Here is a 21,958-nt window from a genome sequence, read left to right as displayed (position 1 = left end):
GAACTTAGTACTTGAAAATAAAGGCACCCTACTTCATAAGCAGAAGAGAAAAACAACAAGGTGTAAGACAACAGATGCATGACAAGCTCTACTTATTATTTTCCCTTCCCATCTCAAAACCCCACTCTTAAAAAAAAGAAACTATTTCACTTACCTTTCACACTAGCCTCTCAACCCAGCACACATAAGGCTCAGACCCCATTGCACATATTTATTAAGGGCAAATCATTAACTCTCATGGTTTCTAGCTGGGGCCATCAGCATTACCTGAGGGCAGCTGCTGCTTTTCCAGGAGGCTGGGCTGCTCACACCCCCTTGGTCCAGGCCCTCCAGGAGAAGTTGGAACCTCAGGCCTCACCTACAGCAACTCATTCCTGTGCTGTGCCTGGGGCCATCAGCTATGGCCTTTGGTGGCACTGCATCAGGCAGAGCTGAAGGAGAGGGAGAGAACTTGGGCTCTCCCTGCTGCAGGGTGCTGAGTTGTGCTGCCTGCCCCGCTGGGATGGCAGCTCATAGCTCACCCCGAAGCCTTCCTCACGCCTCTGGCACACTTGAGCTCCCAGTGTGTGGCCAGGTCTCAGTTCCTCCTGAAGCCTCTCATACAGGTGCTACAAACCAACTCACACCCCACTGCATGTACCAGCAGATGCTGGAAGCTGTGCTTGTCAGCACCCTTGGCTGCCATCGGCCACCTGGTCTCCCCGCAGCCATAGCTACTGTCTTGAGGACTCGAGTGCCTCGCTTAGGAAGTGGAAGGCAAGAAGCCTGGCCCCAGGACTGACTTCTGCTCCAGCTACTCCCTTAGGGGGCAGTAAAATAATTTGTTTTCTTTCCCCCATGGAAAGGAGGACAGGCCAATCTCCTGAGCCAGCCCTGGAGGTTGAACAGGACCAGGCTGCTCCCCCTCACAGCAGGGTCTGGGGACTCCCTGCTGCCTATACCCCAAACAGGCCACGGGCACAGATGTGAGGGGCCTGCTCACCTCCCACCCCTCAGAACACAGTGTGAGGGCAATCCCGCCTCAGGAACACAGTGTGAGGGCAATCCCACCTCAGGAACACAGTGTGAGGGCAATCCTACCTCAGGAACACAACATGAGGGCAATCCCACCTCAGGAACACAGTGTGAGGGCAATCCCGCCTCAGGAACACAGTGTGAGGGCAATCCCGCCTCAGGAACATACGGTGAGGGCAATCCCACCTCAGGAACACAACATGAGGGCAATCCCACCTCAGGAACACAGTGTGAGTGCAATCCCGCCTCAGGAACACAGTGTGAGGGCAATCCCACCTCAGAACACAGTGTGAGGGCAATCCCACCTCAGGAACACAGTGTGAGTGCAATCCCGCCTCAGGAACACAGTGTGAGGGCAATCCCGCCTCAGGAAAACAGTGTGAGGGCAATCCCATCTCAGGAACACAGTGTGAGGGCAATCCCACCTCAGGAACACAGTGTGAGTGCAATCCCACCTCAGGAACACAACATGAGGGCAATCCCACCTCAGGAACACAGTGTGAGGGCAATCCCGCCTCAGGAACATACGGTGAGGGCAATCCCGCCTCAGGAACACAGTGTGAGGGCAATCCCACCTCAGGAACATACGGTGAGGGCAATCCCACCTCAGGAACATACGGTGAGGGCAATCCCACCACAGGAATACAAGGAGAGGGCAATCCCTTGCTCAGAAGCTTTTCCTGGCGCTGGCCATGCTGCCCAGTGGCTCCTTGTGGCAATTACGCTCCTGTGCCTTCTTTCCCATGGAAGCCCCGGGGCTCCTCATTTGCCTAAATCCAGCACGTGCTCAAATGTTGTAGGAACTGCAGCTTGATAGAGTTTTAATTGTAAAGTTTTGGAGAATCATCTGTATTATCAGCGTTAGTCACATCAAGTTCCATTTTGAAAATACAACTTGCTAGTTGATAAGAGTTTTCCCAAATTGCTTAAAAGATTAATAAAATAATCAACTTAGCAGAGGGGAAGAAAAACCACAAACTATTGCTGTAAAGAAATAATTTTATTGCCTGTATGTGTGAATGAGCTGTTTTAATGCTCAGGTTCACTGCCTCCTCTGCATTTAATCTCTTCCCTTTTATGTCCTACTCTGAATTTTTTTAAAAGACTTTCAGGCTTTTATAAAATTAATTATACAAATCATTAGTATTAAAAAGGTAATATAATGGTTTCAAGAACAAGCTTCACAGACTATCTGCATATTTAATCATCTCTGCTAATAAATTTTTAATCACTCATTGAGTTCAGGTTCTTGTCTTGAAGCTTAACTTGATAACAAACCTAGCAACTGGTAGAACTAATTGGTACAGAGTAAGTGAATAATTTATAAGAGGAAAAAGCACTGGGTGTTCTGGAGGTGTGCAGAGACCACAAGTCACAGATATTTCTGGGAGGAAGCACGAAAACAGAGGCTGATTACAGGAATTTCGTGATACACTGCTGACATCCAGAGGCCAACAGTCAATACTGTTCACATATGTGAGCCAGGCTGTAAAGCGTGCTGTAAAGTCAGATTCATTAAGTTTTAAATATTCATGCATTTCATTAAAGTTAACATTAATTGCACCACCATACACATTGATTATGCATAGACCATAAGTGTTTAACCTCTGAAAGCTTGCAAGTATATTCAAGTAATGGGGTATGTCCTATCTTGGATGATTTTGGCTACAAAGTTGAAATTAGAAATGGAATGCATTACAGTGCAAGTACTAGAATAGTACTCTGAAATACCAGAACAGTAATAAAAATAATTATTTTTATAATCAAATAGAAACTCTCATGTAAGCTATAAATAGCTTTGTCTTTTTCTAAACTGATTTATTAAAGGTAACAAAAAATTATGTGTAAGATTACCTACAGACAAATGCCAGACTGATTGGCAAGCCACAGCTAATAAATAGGTTTAAACAGTTAAAACTAATTGGTGAATAATTAGCTTCTGTTTAGATGAAGATAAGTAGTTTTAAACAACAACAACAAAAAGGCTATTCTCTTCAAATAAGCTTATTTTAACTTAAAATAAGATACTGCAAGCCCACTGTAGAAAAATTCTACCCTCAGGGAAGCACAAAATACTACAATTCTTAAACCAGGATGTAAGACAACATTTGACAGAAATTCAATTATCCTTGCAGGATCCCACTCGTAGTTAGTTACATTCATAATCCTCTTCTATTTAATGGGTTAAAGCTCTCTTTCGAAACATTTAGTTGGATGACTCGAAGACTCACTACATTTCAAAAAATTCTCAAGTGATTTAGTAAGATTGTTAGGTAAAAAACACTCAGAAGTTTTAAAAATGTCATTTAATGCTGCCCGTGCAACCTTAATTCTGGCCATGCATGTATATGTGTTATGAAACAGCAGTGAATTAACTTTTAATCTCCTTTGAGCCAAGAAGATTTTTAGATTGGAAACTAAGGCACAAAGGGCACACCAACAAACACAATGCTGAGCTTTAGCACAATCTCTGCACCAGCTCACATCTCGCAGAGCATACCCCTGCAGGGCTAATTACCCCAGACAGCAAGCCAGGCTTGTGCACTTATGCTGCTTTTGGTTCCTCTACATGGCAAGCTCAGTTCTCTCTTCCTGGCAGTGCACTACACATGAACACTCAGAGAAGCATAAAATTTTAAATCCAAAGAAAACATGAACAGTTTTTCAAATACCACGCTTCATAGCTAAGTGTTTTGGCGCAGACTTTCCTTCAAGTAAAGGTAAAAACATGTCATTTAAGTATTAAAAAGCCCTACTGCAAATAGCACCAGTTTCTATTGTTCTGTTGTTTTGGGTTTCTTTTTCCTTAAAAATCAGTCCATAAATATTCTGTGAGGTTGATATAAAATTGTTCACATTTTGTAGAGAAGAAATGTTGAAGACAGATAGACTGGCTTACCCAAAATAGTACTGATTTCTTCCTGAGCTGTTAACAACTCCTGATTAGCCAATTCTCTTTGTGAAGGTGGGCACCAAAGTGTAGTATTTCTAATTAGAAGTGACAGTTAACACACTGAAATTCTGTCTAAATAGCATTGCCTACACCCCCAAAGAACTTCATGGTCAGACATATCCTGGCTGATCTCATAGCAATTCCTTGCTGGTTTTTTTCTGACTGGTTGCAATCAAGGATCTTGATAGTCATATATCAACCACTTGTACCATTCAGTACATCTGGAAGAAGGCTGGGATATCAGAACATTTGATATTTGAGGGGTGGTGTTTGTTTCTTTGCTTTTACACATTAACACTACCTCCTTCATGTTTGTCTCTCCAATAAAATTTAAACAAGGAAGTAGCCTGTGAAGTCATTTAAACAGCAAACTAGATTTTATTAGTTTTACTGTTTTTTTCTGGTATAGTCACAAACAACAATAGAATTAGGAAAGGTATACACATCTTATAAAAAAGATTATGCATTCTCAGCAATATTTCAGTTCATATTTTAATTAAGAGAGCTGTCAAAATGCAGGAGGAAATGGTTTCCAGTATAAGAAAGTTTTGAATACTTGACAATTCAAATGCCCAAATCCCATTAAGAAATACTTAATTTTACTTGGGTTTTTAAAATATTATTATTTTGGTTTCATTTTGTTTTTTGCTTTTTTTTTTTGTTTGTTTCAATATCACTTGTGAAACAAAAACTGTAAAAGCAGGCAAAGCTTCTTGATGGTTAATGTCTCTCCACTTTGTGACATAATCCCTACATTATTTTCTTTTCTGATAAGTCCAAAGGTGACAAGTACTCACTCACTGAGCAGCTGGCTTCTCTGAAAAGCATACATAAATACAAATAAAAGTTACAGTAAAACTTTCACATGTCCAAGTTGAAATGGACTATAATAGACAACAGACATTTGTCAAGAGATGATTAAAAAAAGGGATGCAGAGAATGTTTCTACTTATTCTATGCTGACATCTGAAATAAAACTACCTGAGAAGTAATTGCATTATTAAACCAAACCTGAAGAGGTCTTAATTAAAATTATTTTTAAAGTACAATTTGAAATTATGTTTGAGGTTTAAGAGTTAAAATTTATTAGACTGTGAAGAGTTTTACAAAGCTTTCCTAATGTAATGAGCTTAGGCACCACATATGTTGCATCTTTGGTACACATTAGGAAGAGTTGCTTTTTTAATGAGCTTTAAAAACTGCATTTGCATACCAGAGGAAAAGGTCAGTGATGTGTGGATCAAGTCGGTAAATTAAGTATCACAGTATTATGTTATTACGCTTGCCTTCCAGAGACACACAATAACAAAACCACAGGCTACAGTTACCATACTGTTCTAATGCCTCCATGTCCCTGACCTTGTCAGCTGACACATCCTGGCACCGCTGTGCCTCGGCCCGCTGCCTCCATCCCTCGCCCAGGCCTCCTTTGCCTCCTGTGCCTCCTCCTCCTGCAGCAGAGCAGCTGCTGTGCCTGGCAGCCAGGGAACTCGAGCACGCACGGGAAGGAGGAGCTGGACTCGGTGTGAGAGCCCATCTTCAAACACTGCTTTTACTCCAGCCTTTACCCTTTGTAAAGATACCCAGGACAACGTCCCAAACCCTCATAACAAGATCAAATCTCTTGGACAGCAAAGCATCAGGATGGGGATGCCTCTTTCCTAAGTCCCATTCCACTCGAGTTTTAGCTCAAAGATACAGCAGTACCAACTCTTTCAAAATACAAATACCAAAACTAGTTCTAATGCCATGGTCCAAAATTTGACTTGGTCTACAGGCACAGCTCTTTTCAGCTGGAATGTCAGATACTTGTTAATCTGTAAAGATTGCTTGACTTGTAGCTCAATTGACATTTTTATTTCATAATAAATAATATAATAAATAATATAATAAACTGGGAACTGACTGCAAATACACTTTCATGAGGCTTTCAGCAAAGTCCACTGGATTTATCTTAATTTCTAAGTATTGTAAATTATTGATAATTTACAACTATTATAACATTACTTTTAGTTTTAAGGGCAATTGAAGTTGATTTCCTCCTCAACTGTGCAAAGATCCACAGTACTTAACAGGTGTTTCTGCCTCTCTTTGTGTCAGAGATTATAGGTATACACTAAGTCACATTATGCACTACATAATAATTTATCCATGTTTACACATTTCACAGCCAAATAAGTGACTGTCCAGCCCTGTATAAAGATGCAGATTTAGTTATTGGATTAGAGAAAAAAAATCCTTTAAAATATTACAACAAGAATAGCACAACTCAATACAACTGAGCAGTTTTAAGTGGTTTTAATGATTTTTCACTTTTTGGATATGATAATCCTCAAAGTAGCATTCAAAAATATAGTGCAAAATATTTATTCATTTTATTTACAAATAAAATGTGCAGTTCAGCTTCTTATCCTTGCCACAGTACATGTTATTCTTTTATGTGATTAACAGAAATTATGAGAAACATTTATAGAGAAAAAAAGTTCATTTTTAACCTAAGAGCAAATATCTTCCATCTTTTGTTACTTTTGTAGGAGTTACACAATATTTTTCAAACTGTTTTCAGTTGGAAATAAAATCCAGAAAGTCCAAGACAACACTAAAGAATTACATTGGAAAGAATGGTTTATCAAAACCATAAAGATAATTTTGCTGTGACAATCACAAAGCAAAGTTCTTATCTACATAGAATATAAACTTTTTTTTTTTTTTTTAAATTTTTGCAGCTTAAACATAGAATCTTTACAATGTAATTTTTTCCCCCCCCTTTTTCTATACAAATTTAGGGGGAAAAGTATACTAGTATCTTTCTTTCCCTTTGATGAAACAACAAATGCTTTGGTTAAAGAGCAATCCGTGCACAATAGTGTTTTAACTTGCAAGGCAGTACTCCTTTATTAAGTTGATAGAATTCCACTAGCTGGATGAGATCAGTAAATCTGGTATGACCATCATCAAGGGTATAGAACAGCTTCCCATCATCTTCCAACTGTAAAAATGGAAAAACAAGATTCAATAAAACCCTCTTTTGCTATGGTATTTCTTTTTGACTGGAATACTTGCTTGAGAAGTGTTCTTACAGACCAATATATTCATAACCTTATAACTACTGTGAGAGCAGAAATACAGTAATCATTTGCACACCAAAGAAAAACCGCATCCGAAAATAAAAATATAGGAAAACAATGTATTATTTGACTCCAAGTACACACCTAAAAGGAAAGAACAGTTAAGTAAGTATAGGAACACTTTTTCTGCACTAACAATACTACTTCATGCCTTTGCTTTGGAATGATAGCTGGGGTTAATATGAACCCTGAGTTCTTACAGAGAGCCATGAAGCAACCAAGTTTGAAGTTACTCACAGATTTCAACCTTTGCTCCATTCACTTCCATGATTTTCAATCACTTTGGTAAATATGAGGAGGCTACACACCAGTGCAGTGGTGTGCTGGGTAGTATTAGCTACACAAGAGACTACACCTCACAAGAGTGACACACTTGCTCTAGAACTCTTTCTTGTAGGAGGAAGAATTGCTGCATCTCTAAACACACATTAGCACAGATACAGAGGAGAAAGAAGAAACTTCAACAGATACCTTAAAATATTCCTTTTGACTTTTAGATGCTTAAAAATTTGCAACCACTATTTCCCTCTTCTAAGTTACTGAACATTAGATCTTGCACAATCTGTATTGCACTGCTGACTATACAATTTCTTGATTCAGTTCCTCTGCTGCTGTTATGTCTAATATCAAGAGGATTGGTGAAATAGTGACTAACTGGTATTCACGTAAATATAGGATGAAAAAACCTATTCAATTTTTTTTTTAAAGAAAGGGGGAAAAAGATATTTTATGAGATTGAAAGAGTAGTGAACAGAGGATCCTGAAGTAGGGCTATCACAGAGTAGCAGATGGTATGCTAGGGAAAGATGCAACTACCCTACTTGAATACAGGAGAAGAAAGAAGACATAATTAGCTGTCTTACCTGTAATTAAGATGTTTTATATTAAGCAGCTGTTGAACTGCTTATGACTCCTTGTTATTCTACCCCTTTCTACCATGACTGGAAGTAGTTTGTAATTTCTTTATTCTCAGACTTTGTCCAAACCAGGTCAAACAGTGCTAGTTAGGGAATTACCAGTGTGAGAATGTGTAAACTCCTGTACTCCAGCCAAGAACCTGAAAATGGATTATCATTCATTGGACTTTCTTCATGCATGCAATTTTCCTGCCAATACACTGCAGGCAAGGAGAGTTAACAATTCAAATGTCTGTTATTCTCCTAACAAGTTAATTTGAAACCCTGAAATCATCACCAGACAGATTGCTAATTCTAAAGCTATCAATATTTTGCCAAGTAAAAACTCATATCAAAGTTCTGTTGCCCAAGAAACTAGCATCTTCTGCAAGCTAAGAAGGCTGTTACAAGAAAACCTTTATTAGAAAAAGACAGTCCCAGAACTGTGTACCAACTCTTCATCTTTCATATGGATGAAATTTCAGGATAGAATCCATTGAAGTGGCCTTGGATTAGCTCAGAGTATAAAGAATGAAAAATACCTTTAAACTAACAAGCTCTCCAGTTTTCACAGTACAGGATACCAAATGTGTTTCAGAGGCTTCCTTCTGAACTTTTTTCAATCAGTTCCTTACTACTCACCTGCAACACCTGTTGCACAGGTTGCCAAGATTAACAACACACCTTTTTACATGAGTGAGGTGTGAACTAGCAGGCTGTATACCCTATCTAAAAGGAGACATTTTTAATTGCAGCACAACCTGAAGCAACCTAAAATACAAGAGAAAAATAATCCACTTAGAGATTGAATTGCTTTTGCCTTGTAAAAAGTCTTTGTAAATGACATTTATTTCTTTACATTTAGTAAGAAAGTTTGTCTTTATAATGGCTGGAAACAGGTAAGAGGTTAGAAGAACAATAGAATTTGAAATTCAAAGAAGTAACCTTGATCTTCAACTAATAAGCTATGAATTTACTACAGTAATACAAAATGCCTTGTTTTTAGAAAATAATCACTTCATTTAGATCAGCAGCAACTGGAACAAAAAACATTCCTCCCTTAAACAACAATTTTCTGAAATCTTTTAAGAGCACTGTTCTAGCAAAAACAGAGCATGTTTAAGTCAGGATATTGAGAACAGAATGAGGGTACTGAATGCAACCAGAAACTGACAGAAAAGAACTGAAATATGCCAATATTTGGGGGACAAACAGCTTCCATGCTGAGACACTCTCTTTGGATTTAGCTGATGTCATCACTTTTTTTCTTCTTTTTTTTTTTTTTTTTTTTTTTTCCTGGTTACTAGCATAGGAGAAATTGCTTTATTTAAAGAACAATTCAAAAACATTTCCTCCAAGTTGAGTTTTTCAATGAAGTGATACAGGTCTTCTCAATTGGCAGCATGGAAAATGTGACCCAAGTCTGTAGAAAATTATATCAAAACTAAGAATTCCTGGTTCTTCCAAAGACCCCACAACAGAAGAGCATGGTTTTAGCACAATCTTTTGAAGGGAAGAAGAGAATCATCCGTCTCAGAGGAAATGGACGATAACTGCAGTGTCCTGCACTTGAAGGAGAGAGGGTCTGTTTCCTGATAGGGAAAGCAAAAATGGTCTCTTAAATTTGACAGTTAAAGGACATCCCAATGAAGTAGAATCATATACTCTGTACAGAGTTCAGAAGGTTTTCTAAACCACACAACAGTTATATCAAATAAATACCAAAAGTGACTACAGTCAATGAATGCAAGAGATCTTACACCAGGGATTCTTATCAAGGATTGATTATATGTTGATAATCCCATGGGATCCAGTGTATAACTACAACCTTTGGATGAAGGAATCCTCCATATTTTATACTTAAATACAACAAAATCCTGGACAATTCTTATAGCTAATCTCATTGACTTTTTTCCTCCTCTCAAATAATGCTTCAGTTTTATTCCACGTGAACTTTTTTTAGTGTAGGATATCAGCTACAAGCCCTAGGTAAGGCATACAGAAATTTGGTGAATGAACAGAGAGAATCAACAGATCAAAGACCAAAAAAAAAATAGTGCTACTTGACGAATTTCTATTGAGAAAGAGCAGAATCTGCTAGAAACTTCAGCAGGAAGATACATGGAGGCTAGAGTATTATGTGGTCTGGAATAAAGGTTCTTGTAAAGAGAGATAAAAAAGCTCTGGGTCTGCTCAGTTATGTCCAGTATCTGTGGCCAAAACACAAAATGCTCAAGTACTTCTCATCTCATGAGAAGCAGCATGTAAAGAAACCCACCTCATGAGAGAGTGGAAGCAATGGGGATGGCTAACCATTCTAGCAGGATAACTGGACAGTATGTTCAATGAAAACTAACAGAAATATGATTTCAGTTTAGTAACTTTCAGCGTATCTATAAAGCAGATGGACTAAATAATGCTATTTTTTTTTTTGTTCCCCTGAAGACCTGTACATGAATACCACAATAACAAGGGGGGTAAAAAAAAAGTTTGACTACAAATATTGAAACTATCCTGAACTGAAGATGCAGTGAGATATGGACACATGATGGAGGCAGTCCAAAAGAGGTAACTTAAGAAATTGTGTACATACTGAAAAGTAAAAGGAAACAGGAACTCTATTAATACATGATTTTCATACCATCAGGATTGCTTCTATTCCAGCTGAAATATATTTGTTTAGTTTTTCAATGAACTTTTAGGATTTCATAATACTAGTCAAGCTTTAGAATAAATCAAACAGCAAAGCTCAAAAACATTCAACTCTACTGAAGACTACTAATTATATTTAATTATACAGGTATGATATTTACATCTTTCATAAAACAGAAAAAGAAAAAAATCCATCAATATTCTATCGCAGTTATTCAATTGTTTGGCTTTACAACTCCATATATAAACTGAAAAAACTTACTGGTACAATTTGAAAATGTTTTATTTTTAATCCATGACTCAGTGACAATACAAATGTTTTGGGGTTACTTTGGCTATCGCGTACCAGGAATACCCTAGAAGAGATGAAAAATTTCAAAGTAAGATCATTTGAAATACTTTTATAAGCATCCAGTTAAAACTGTTCTAAATTCCTTACAGCAAGTATTAGTGAAAAGCATAAATATCAATTATGTAAGTTAGGCTTTTAATCAGTATTTCTCTGCAAATGTGTCACTGGGAATACTTTCTCTTAAATTCTTCTTCACCTTGTCTATTATGTGAAAAACATGCATTCTCAGAATAAATGACACTGTAGGCGTCAGTTTTTACACTGCATAGAATTACAATACATTTTTTCAGACAGAAAAGCACCCTCAAAGTTTGTGCTTTGAACAAAATTTTTCTTTGTACTCTGACTAGAGAAAACTTGAATTTTCTAAATCACAAGCATTATAAGGAAAATTGAAAAGGTAGATAAACAGAAATTTTACAGAAAAGGTAATGCAAGGCACAACAGAATGTTTTTCACATCTGGCCAACCCTCATAAATGCGCTCCCATTTCTGCACAGCAGCAAAATTCCCAACAAAACAGAGCTACACTCCACTTGCTTTATGGAATCATTCTTCAAGTCACGACACTCTGAATGGCCAAAGGGCCACTGCAACTAATTCACTGATAACTTATTCCAACCAGAACATGGACAAACATAACTTTGCCATACTCCCAGCAGAACAATTTGGTACAGGCAAAGGATGATTACCAACATGAGACAGTTTTCACCGAATCAGCTGGTTTGGAGTATTGGCAGAGAAGAGTTTGGAGGACAGGGAAGAACCTGATAGATAGCTTTGGAGGGGAGAGAGTCTGAACTGCTTGTACTGTACAGGTCTGGAACAGATATAGCTGACCAATGTAACAAAGAGAAATGGAGCCACTGGCAAGCAAGTTCCTCTTTCAGGACAGAAAAGAGATGGGCAAAATGGACTCAGGTTTCAATCAATAAACACTAGTGACCACCTACTCATAGCTTTTTGTCCCACCACACACGAGAAATGAGAGCCCAGCTACCACCTAAAAAGAAAGAATTTCAAGGGAAATAAAAAAGCCAGCCAAAGGTTTGCAGTTGATTTTCACTGACTTCTGGCATGGATTCCAAGTACTAATTTCATTCTCAAAGTTTTTAAGCGTTCTGTTTTCTACATAGTAAGAAAATATCTGGAATTAATAAATTTGGGAATCCATAATCACAACCATTTTTGTCCAAATTCCTGTGTAGTGTAGTTCGGAGCCCTGTTACTAAGGCAGCTCCTCCCGAGGGCGGCTGTCGGCTCAGCAGGGGCAGGGGCAGGGATAGGGACAGGGGCTGGGACAGGGACAGGGGCAAGGACAGGGACAGGGACAGGGGAAGGGCAACGACAGTGACAGGCACAGGGACAGGGGCAGGGACAGGGGCAGGGGCAGGGACAGGGGAAGGGGAAGGGCAACGACAGTGACAGGCACAGGGACAGGGGCAGGGACAGGGGCAGGCGCAGGCACAGGCACAGGCACAGGCACAGGGACAGGCACAGGCACAGGGACAGGGACAGGGACAGGCACAGGGACAGGCACAGGCACAGGCACAGGGACAGGCACAGGGACAGGGACAGGCACAGGGGCAGGGACAGGGACAGGCACAGGCACAGGGACAGGGACAGGCACAGGCACAGGGACAGGGACAGGGACAGGCACAGGGACAGGCACAGGCACAGGCACAGGGACAGGGACAGGGGCAGGCACAGGGACAGGGACAGGCACAGGGGCAGGGACAGGGACAGGCACAGGCACAGGGACAGGGACAGGGACAGGCACAGGCACAGGCACAGGCACAGGGACAGGGGCAGGCACAGGGGCAGGCACAGGGGCAGGCACAGGGACAGGCACAGGGACAAGGACAGGAACAGGCACAGGGACAAGGACAGGGACAGGCACAGGGGCAGGTACAGGGACAGGGGCAGGCGCAGGCACAGGCACAGGCACAGGCACAGGGACAGGGGCAGGCACAGGCACAGGGACAGGGGCAGGCACAGGGGCAGGCACAGGGACAGGGACAGGGGCAGGCACAGGCACAGGGGCAGGCACAGGCACAGGGGCAGGGACAGGGACAGGCACAGGGACAGGGACAGGCACAGGGACAGGGACAGGCACAGGCACAGGCACAGGGGCAGGCACAGGCACAGGCACAGGGACAGGCACAGGGGCAGGCACAGGCACAGGCACAGGGGCAGGCACAGGCACAGGCACAGGGACAGGCACAGGGGCAGGCACAGGCACAGGCACAGGGACAGGCACAGGGACAGGCACAGGCACAGGGACAGGCACAGGCACAGGGACAGGGGCAGGGGTAGGCACAGGGGCAGGCACAGGGACAGGGACAGGGACAGGGACAGGGACAGGCACAGGGACAGGCACAGGGACAGGGACAGGCACAGGCACAGGGACAGGGACAGGCACAGGCACAGGCACAGGCACAGGCGCCCGCCGGCAGCGCGGGCTCCGCTCAGAGCGGCTCGCTCCCACCACCTAGCGGGCTGTCCCCGCCCGGGACACGGACGAGACAGCTCAGCCCGCGCCGCACACCCTGCGCACTGACTTCCTTACTTAATGACTGGCACTTCATTTTATTCACAAAAACTACACTGTAGGAATGTGCCACTTTGCAGATATCCAAAATGGGGTCTCTAACCCAATTACTAGGATCCGCATTAAATGATACACAATGTAATCACTTTGACTGGGATCTAAGATCCCATTCATTTATTCTTTTAAAGTACATTTTCTTACTTCTTTCCTTGATTTATCACAAATATAAGCAACATTTCTTCTACAGATAAAAAGATCTTTATTATTTTCTAACATAATCACAACAGATCTACTTTAGTAGTCAACGAACCTTTAAAAACTTCATTATGAAGAAAGGGCTGTAATTCACAGAACCTCAGAAATATTGGCTGGAAGGAGCTTTTTAGACATGCTGGATGACTCCAGTCAACTTCTCTCTCATGAACTACTCTGAATGACAAGTTGGACTTTTCCATGGGCTTTTTGGTAATGCCCTTTCATCAACCAGATGCTGATGAGCTTGCAATCCTGACAACCATTTATCAGTGAAAAGCCTTCAAACATTCTTTAGGGGATAAAATACAAAACCTAAAATATTACCAAGCAAACTTTTCTGAGAAAGTTGGTCTAACACCAGATCCAAAAACTGTCTTCCTTCATAGCATGCCTTAAGATTGTTGCTGTCCCTAATTCTGTTATTGGGGTATCCAAATACTATAAACATTGTAGTTAGTTCATATAATCACCTCCTTTTCTTCTAAAAGCCACCATGAATAACATATTTGTTGGTACATACAGTATTACAGAGGCCCTACTCCCTTGTCATATATGCCTAAGAATTTGCTCAGGATCACCTTCACTTTTTTTTTCCTGGAGCTCTTTCTGTAGATGTAGAAAACAGTACTACAACATACTTAATCTAAAACTAAAGGAATTTAACCAGCAATCTGATGTTCCAGGTACCTAACTGGAAACAGACTCAAAGAAATTGAGATTTTTATGGATTTACTCACTGAATGAAGGAGGCCCAAGTTTACATTTAATACAGACTAAGGATAAAAATGGGGGAATGAAAAGCAGGATGATTTGAACATAAAATACCTACTTGCTTTGTCATTTCTAAAATTAATATTTAAATGAAATATTTAAAAAATTAAGAGTCTTATCCTAACATTTATTGTTTACTATTAAAGGATGACACAATTTTTAGTCAATTCATGAGAAAAAAGAATACATTTTTTAAATGTCTGTCCCAGCACAGCTCATCTTAGAATCATGTTTTCAGGCTTTCTTTCACTCTTTCATCACTAATAGAGATACAAAAGACAGTGGTGCCAAGGCTGACAGCTCCTAGAGAATCCTGTGCAAAGACACAGCTCTAGCGCTTGGCTCTGAACAGATGTAAGTAATTGGTCAGTGACAGAATCAAAGTCTTAGATCACCACTACACTGTTTCCAAATGATATAAAATAGGAACCAACTGATCCCCAGATAGCCCTATATAAAAGGATTTTTATTCCTATTAGGTAAGTGCAAACTTCTTCCTCCATCTCCCCCCAGTAAGAGGCACATGAACTAGAAGTTGTTGGCTAGAAACACGTCTCAGAGAAACTATGAAAAGGATTAACTTACCCATCTACAAGTCCATGCTGCAAAATTAGTCTCTGAGCCTCTTCTCTAGAGATTTTATGATGAAACCATGACTGAGATCTGTGTATAGCTGTAGAAAAAAAGATCAGTGAAAAAACATTTTCCTCTCATTGAAAGAACCAGTTACTGCATTTCTCTGTCAAGGAATTAACTCGCACATACCCATGTTAGCCATGGCAATAGGACTACCATGTGAGTTGAGTCGGAGACACCCTCTCCTCTGCATGAGAGAGAAGCAAAAATGTGACTTCAAAGCTCTTTTGTTTAAAAAAAAACCAAAAAACAAAAAGAAAAAAATACCCCCCCCCCAAAAAAACCAACCTAACCAACCAAACAAAAACCCCAACAACGAACAAAAACAAACAAATATGAACACCAAACCAGAAAATACTATTCTGATAAATCAGAGGTGTTTTATACCCGCCATGCTAATCCTTCTTCAACTGCAACTGAAAGGGCTTCTGTTGGATTTTCTATAATTCTGCTTCTGTGTCCTGAGAAATCCATTGCTACTAAAGAATTTTCTGAAATGCTTCTCTGCAACAAAGAAAAATAAATTTAGTTTGCTCACTTTTTTCAAGATTCATCATTTAAAAGTGAGCTTCTGAGAAAACATTATGTTTTTTAAGTGATATTTCAAGTATTGGCAGTGTTTCCCATCAGAGCCAAACTCATTGTACCCTAGGGAGCATTTGTAATTCCAGTATGCTGCTGTAAAGCTCAATTTTACAGTCTGGCAGGACAGACCATCTTTTTGCATTACTGCAATGGATGACAAATACATCACTTTACCATAAACTGCATTTATGTTTTTAACTATAACTAGCCCCTTCCATGTCAAAACAAGTCAGGAAACTGTTATTAAGATGTCCAAGTAACAGGGGAAAAAAAGGTAAAATACAAAAATATTATACAAAATGATCAAATTTCAAAATATTCAAAATGTTTCTTAGAAATGTCAAATTTATATGTTTCCTATATAAATTTCAGTTCAGTTAACCATATTTAAGCATTGAAAACAGCAATTTCTATGGAGTATAACTTCTATTTTAATACATCCCTTCTAACTCTAATCACAGACTCAATATCTGCAGCATCTGTTACAAAAAATGCTTGTTTGTTTTTTTTCTCTCAGTGAAGATCAAATTTTTCACAACTGAATAAGAACATTGAGGTTTGAAAAAAGAGTCCTAAAAATCCCCAAAATGTTTCTCAGAAATTAAGGTTTACAAAATCAGGTTTTATAAGAATCATGATGGCTCAAATGTTGGCAGGCACTAGAATAGCTAATAAATAAAAGAGCATTCTAGCAGCCTGTAAGTAAAAGCAATATCTGGACACAAGAGGCCCAGATTTCTGTAAGGTTAGCAAAGCTTCCCAGTCCAAAACTAGAGGAGCTCTGGTGTTTGTTTTTTGGGGTTTTTTTTGCTTGGTTACAAGCATGAATATAACTAGAAATGGAAGATAGCCATTCCGTAGTTCATGTAGACTAAGTTCTATCTGAGTAACTCTAAACCTGTAAAAACTTTGCAAAAGTAAAAAAAAAAAAAAAAAAAAGTGCAAATTATGAGAAAATCTTTGCATCTAGAACTCTTTGTAGCTGACATAGTTGAGAAATTAGGGAATGTGAAATGTGGAAGCAGCTTTCTTATGAAGTATGTTCATTAGCGTGTGCACTTAATCCCCAGATTATTCAATTTGCTGTTTAATTCATGAATTATACAAGAGTAGAAAAGCAGTGCCTTTGTTAGCAGTGGGTATAGATTCTGCCTGTTAGAAGCTATGGGAGCTAAAATGCACACAACAGGAAAGAGGAGAGAATCAGTAGTGGCTCCCTGATCCATCATAAGAGCAGCAGCTTCACATAACACAAACTAAAACATGGGCAGCGTATTAAGCACATGCTTAATAAGCCATGCTTATCAGCAAGATCATTGAAAACTGTTTGTGAATACCTCTGATAGCAAATGCATTTCATAGGCATTTTATCAGCAAGAACTATAATAAGAACTAAAAAAAATCACCATAAAATCATTATCACAGATCTCGACAACAAGTAATTTTTATCCAATTTAGCCAACAGGGATATAAATCATACATGAAAAAGTCTGAAATTGAATGACTCATAAAGAGCTGGGATAACATAAGATATTAAGAAATGGACAACCTCATCCAATCCCAACTACCCAACTGAGAAGATAGACACAATATCTAGTATAGGCTGCTTTTTCTCCAAAACAGGGCAGACATCTGCCAAATTATGGTTTCCCTCTAAATTCCAGTCAGTATTGTACCAGCTGAAATTCATCTCAGGTACTTAATTTTTAATTTTTTATTTAAATCAAAAGAAGAGGCATACTGTAAAGGATTTGTTATAATCTTCTTATTCGTCAGCATATGTAACCTTGAACACTTTGCTTCTCTTTTAATGCATTTATAGTTCTGCTACTTTATTTGCAAAATCATCTTTCCATTCAACAATAATAAGCCAATGAGCTCCCAAAATACTGAAGATTTTACAAAGGGAAAAGCCTTTTAACTGCTTTGTTCTAAGTAAGGAAATTAACTAATTAGCTGTCTAGTCAACCCTGGCATCCCTCAATATTTCAGCAAGCATTGCACATGCAAGGTTTTGAAGCAGCAGGTCAGCAGTGTAACTGACACAAATTACTTGAAAAGAGCACAATGGCAGAAACATGTATTTATTCATGGAGCTACTGTGGGACATACCATAGGTGTAATATTCAAAGGGCTGCAGCCACTTCTACCTTGATATGGTTGCATGTAATTCTGATACAGCTGCATCCCATACTAAAACCAGAAAATAACATGGTTAGCATTTTAAATTATAAATCTAAGCCAAGTAAGGTTTTTTTCCCAGATGAAAAAGCACACGCTTTTCTTTACCATTAGAAACCAGGGATAAAAGCTGTTAGGTAAGGAAATATACATCATCATTGTTGCTGCTGCCTTTATAAATGTACAGTTTGCATTAAATGCTACCCATTTAATATACCAACTGGCCTGTTCTATTTTGTCACAAACAGTCACATTTTAAAAGCATTGAAGTTCCCTTCTTGTGTATTCTTGTTGCTTTTTTCAACATTACTCAACAATCTCACTGAATTCAGCATGATTACATAGAAGCATATACTTAATGTTAAATATTTTCAGGAGTGAGGCACCATTCTATCCCTTACAATGATTCCAGGATTTGATCTCTCTCTTCTTGTTGGGATGAAAAAAAAAAGCTTTCCAAGTACAAAATTAGTACTGCTATTACATGAGAACCTAAAATTATGTTACCTCTCTACTCACAGCATCAAAATATCACATAGAACACTTAAGCAAGAAGTTAACTCCACACAGAAAAATTACCTTGAGTAACCTAATTGCTGTCATCCAACAGGTCCTACTTTGTTCATCATCTGCACAGAGCTGTTTCAGGTCTCTGGTTCCTCCTGATTTGTTAGGCTAGAAGGCCACAGCACATTTTTTTAGCATTAAAGCATATCTTGAAGATAAAACCTGTTGAAATAAAAGCCACTAATTCTCCTATTTTATAATAGACAGCTGAGCATTGCTTTCAAAGCCTTAAAGAAACTTAAGCTTACCTAAACACTCTGGCTTGCTTTAATATGTATCAGAATAATAAGCTTGTACCTTAAAGCAGAATCCATAGCTTGTTGGTGCTCCAGAAATCTTTTTGCCTGTTAAAGACATGTACATATCACTATTGCTGAATTCACAGAAAAACTGCAGATGCCTTGGCTCCTAAAAAGAAAAGTAATGTAATACAGTTAGACTACTTTTAGCTAGCCTCTCCAGATAAGAAACTTGGAAGAGTACAGTAGTTATCCTGTTCCAAAACAGTCTTACAAACTGCAGTTTTAACCATGACACCATGAAACCTAAAAAGAGGCAACTCAATATTCTTTTCATAAAGCAAATGAAAAAAAATCAGTTAGAGTTTATTCTTCCAGAGGGGGGGGAAAAAAACCCAGACTACAAGTTATATAATTTCTGAGAAAAATTCCACAAGATTCAATCAATATAAAAATAGAGTAGGAGGCAAGTTTTGAAATAAGTATGCATTTTCAAACATCAGAACAAAATTAATTTTCATAACCTGAAAAACAACATACTGTTATAATTAACTATTATCTCTACCTGCTAAGGTTAATTATGTCAAGGAAGCAAACAAAATAAATTTGCTAAAGGATACAAACTAGCTCAATGAAAACTTTGGCAGGTAATTAGAGAAAATCCAACACATAAATAAACATTGGTTTGAGTAGTTTGTAAAAGGTTTGTCAACTCCATTGTTTAATATAAGACTTAAAGTAACAACATCAAAAATTTGAACTAGTAAAATGACAAACTGCCCAATGATAAATTTTGAGAATTCTCAAAGTTATCCTGTAAAAATTCTTACTTTCTATAATTAATTACTATATCCATTTTTCAGAACATCTTCAGAAATATAACTAATATTTGAAATTCATTTTAACAGGGTACTCTGTTATGAGAAACATCAAGTAGAATGAAGGAAACTTATCAGGCAAAAAGAAACTGCAGTTTCTAAGACAACACCTTCCCAGTTTCATATCTCCATATCTCTCTAGATTTTACCTATAATAACTATATTTATTTTTTCATTTTTTATCTCTATAAATTTAATTATTTGGTTATAAATTTTGGTGATTATTATTACAACAAATGATAAATACATACATATTTGCTCTGACTTCTCAGTTCTTGCTCTATTTCTTTTTTTCTCCTCCCTTACCTTAGATGTACCTTTAGTGGAAAAATAAAGGCCAGATCTTCTCAAAAGAAAGTACCATTTTTTCCATGATTTTTTCCCCTGTTCCTTTGCATGCAAATAACCATGAATCTCAGGATATGTGCTGGAGCTAAGGAACATCTGAAAGAAAGTATCAGACATGCATTTTTCTTTTCCTCTGAAACCAGCTTTGTGTTTCATTAACATACACAGGGCTAAGGGGAATAACTCCTAAATACACTATCACACCACAGTGATTCAGTTATGATTGCATCTCATCCCATTAACAGTACCTCTGATTTAAGGCATGTAAGAATGTTACACAACTCCAAGGTATGCTTAGCAAGTTACATATTTATATGGAACCATATGGTTTGAAATGAGAGCATTACTTCTGCAATATGTGAACTTCTGCAACTAAACCAGTGTAAGAAGTAGTGATCCCATGCCTCAGACCCTATTTATATAAAACTGCTAATCAGTGCTAACAACAGAAGAAAAAAATTATGTCCCTCACCTCACCCACCATGTTACAAAACAGAGAAATTAACTGACCGGAGTTAAAATCAGTTCAGCAAACCACAACTCTGAATTACAAAATTGTGCAGGTCAGGCAGATATTAGCATTTTCAAAAGGAGGGAATGAAGGTCTCTGCTCCTGAAAGGTGCTTAAGGAGGAGCTTTAGTTGAATCAAAACCAGGGAGACTGGGTCAGTCCCCAAGACAGCTCCTGCCTCTACTCAAGATTTTCGGTGACTTCTCTTCAGCCACTTCATCAGACATTGTCAGAGTGCAACACAGCTCTTACCTTGCTGAGCCTTAGACAGTTCTACTCAGTCTGTAAAAGTGCCCACTAAAAGTGAGCACCTATGTTAAGTTTATGCTAACTCCATGTAATGCATTCATTTTTATCACTCTTCTTCTAATAGCACTACTCAGATCTCTGATTCTAAACATATTAACCCAGAATTCTTCCATTTCCATAAATGCCACAGCATCTGTTATTACTGAGCTCTTCAAGAAACCTTGCCCCAGGACTGGTCTATGGTATCATAAATTCTGGCAAGGGTTAACAGAGGTATGGCACAAAGGATCTTCTGGTCAGTATCTGTAGTTTTCATTGCTGAATTTTCCTCCTACCCACTTCTCTTTCCAGAAAATCTTATTTAAGGAGTGAAAAAACAGATTACAAGGCAAGAGATGGACTGGTCAGTACTGGGCTCCAGGAGAATGAAAAAGTGAACGGGATTTTGGAAGCACACCAAGTTCTCTGGCCACTAAATAATACAGTCCAACCAAGATGTACAAGGTCTCTTTGACTTCCATTGTTTTCCTGCCCTGCAGTGAGATTCATGACTGTACCAGCTGCAGACCAACCTGTGTGAATGCAGTAAAACAAGCAGGGCTCCACTAGACAGGGGAGTGCCCCAGCCACCACCAGGACTGCACTATGAGCAGCTTCACTGATATTCACCTGAACAGTTCAACTACAGTAAGCCTAGGTACATCTATCCACACGTGCTGCTGGCACACAGCAGTGTGCAAATGCAGTTTAAGCTATTTTAGCCACACTGAAGCAGGTGGGTAGGTCTGGTACATGATCCAGCTGTTAATCTTCCCTTTTGCCACTTACTAACAGGTTCACTGGTGGGAAATACACAGGCTGAACTGAAAAAGTATAAAATCCATAAACAAAGTCAAATGAAAGCCTTAGGAAAATCAAAACGAGTCAATGTGTGCAAAAACAAAAGAGCATCTTTTTAGGCTTTAATGTCTCTGCTGAAACTAAAAGGAGTGGTTGGCTTCCTGCCTGCACAAGTGTCTTCCCCAGGATTTCTGCCATAAGAGCTTCAAACCAGAAATGCTGTCATGAAAAACACTTATCTTACTCAGCAGACCAAAGTGGAGGAGCAATACAATGCTAAGCTTCGACAGTCACTGTTATACCCATGCTATCAATTAAAATAAAGTAGCAGTAATGCTAGGAAAAAGGCAAT

General features: G+C 39.0%; 1 protein-coding gene across 4 annotated transcripts in view; it reads right to left on the bottom strand.

Moving 5' to 3' along the window:
* Positions 1 to 6,246: 6,246 nt before the first annotated feature.
* Positions 6,247 to 21,958, bottom strand: part of GRB14 (growth factor receptor bound protein 14) — a 59,881-nt gene continuing 44,169 nt past the window's right edge. For 3 of the 4 annotated variants that reach the window (XM_079311837.1, XM_079311838.1, XM_079311839.1), the window contains 9 exons: positions 19,965 to 20,102; positions 18,839 to 18,949; positions 18,554 to 18,649; positions 17,906 to 17,986; positions 15,596 to 15,712; positions 15,338 to 15,395; positions 15,158 to 15,245; positions 10,906 to 10,999; positions 6,247 to 6,956 (listed from right to left, as the gene is read on the bottom strand). In XM_079311837.1, the coding sequence (XP_079167963.1) occupies positions 6,810 to 6,956; positions 10,906 to 10,999; positions 15,158 to 15,245; positions 15,338 to 15,395; positions 15,596 to 15,712; positions 17,906 to 17,986; positions 18,554 to 18,649; positions 18,839 to 18,949; positions 19,965 to 20,102 (930 nt within the window). In that variant the 3' untranslated portion in view covers positions 6,247 to 6,809. Of the gene's footprint in view, positions 6,957 to 7,958; positions 8,153 to 10,905; positions 11,000 to 15,157; positions 15,246 to 15,337; positions 15,396 to 15,595; positions 15,713 to 17,905; positions 17,987 to 18,553; positions 18,650 to 18,838; positions 18,950 to 19,964; positions 20,103 to 21,958 lie in introns of all 4 variants that reach the window. The other variant, XR_013775002.1, reaches the window with a different exon arrangement.

Source organism: Erithacus rubecula (assembly GCF_903797595.1).
Source record: "Erithacus rubecula genome assembly, chromosome: 8".
NCBI lineage: Eukaryota > Metazoa > Chordata > Aves > Passeriformes > Muscicapidae > Erithacus > Erithacus rubecula.
The sequence above is the reverse complement of the archived record's forward strand: the minus strand, read 5'-3'. Positions and strand labels throughout refer to the sequence as shown.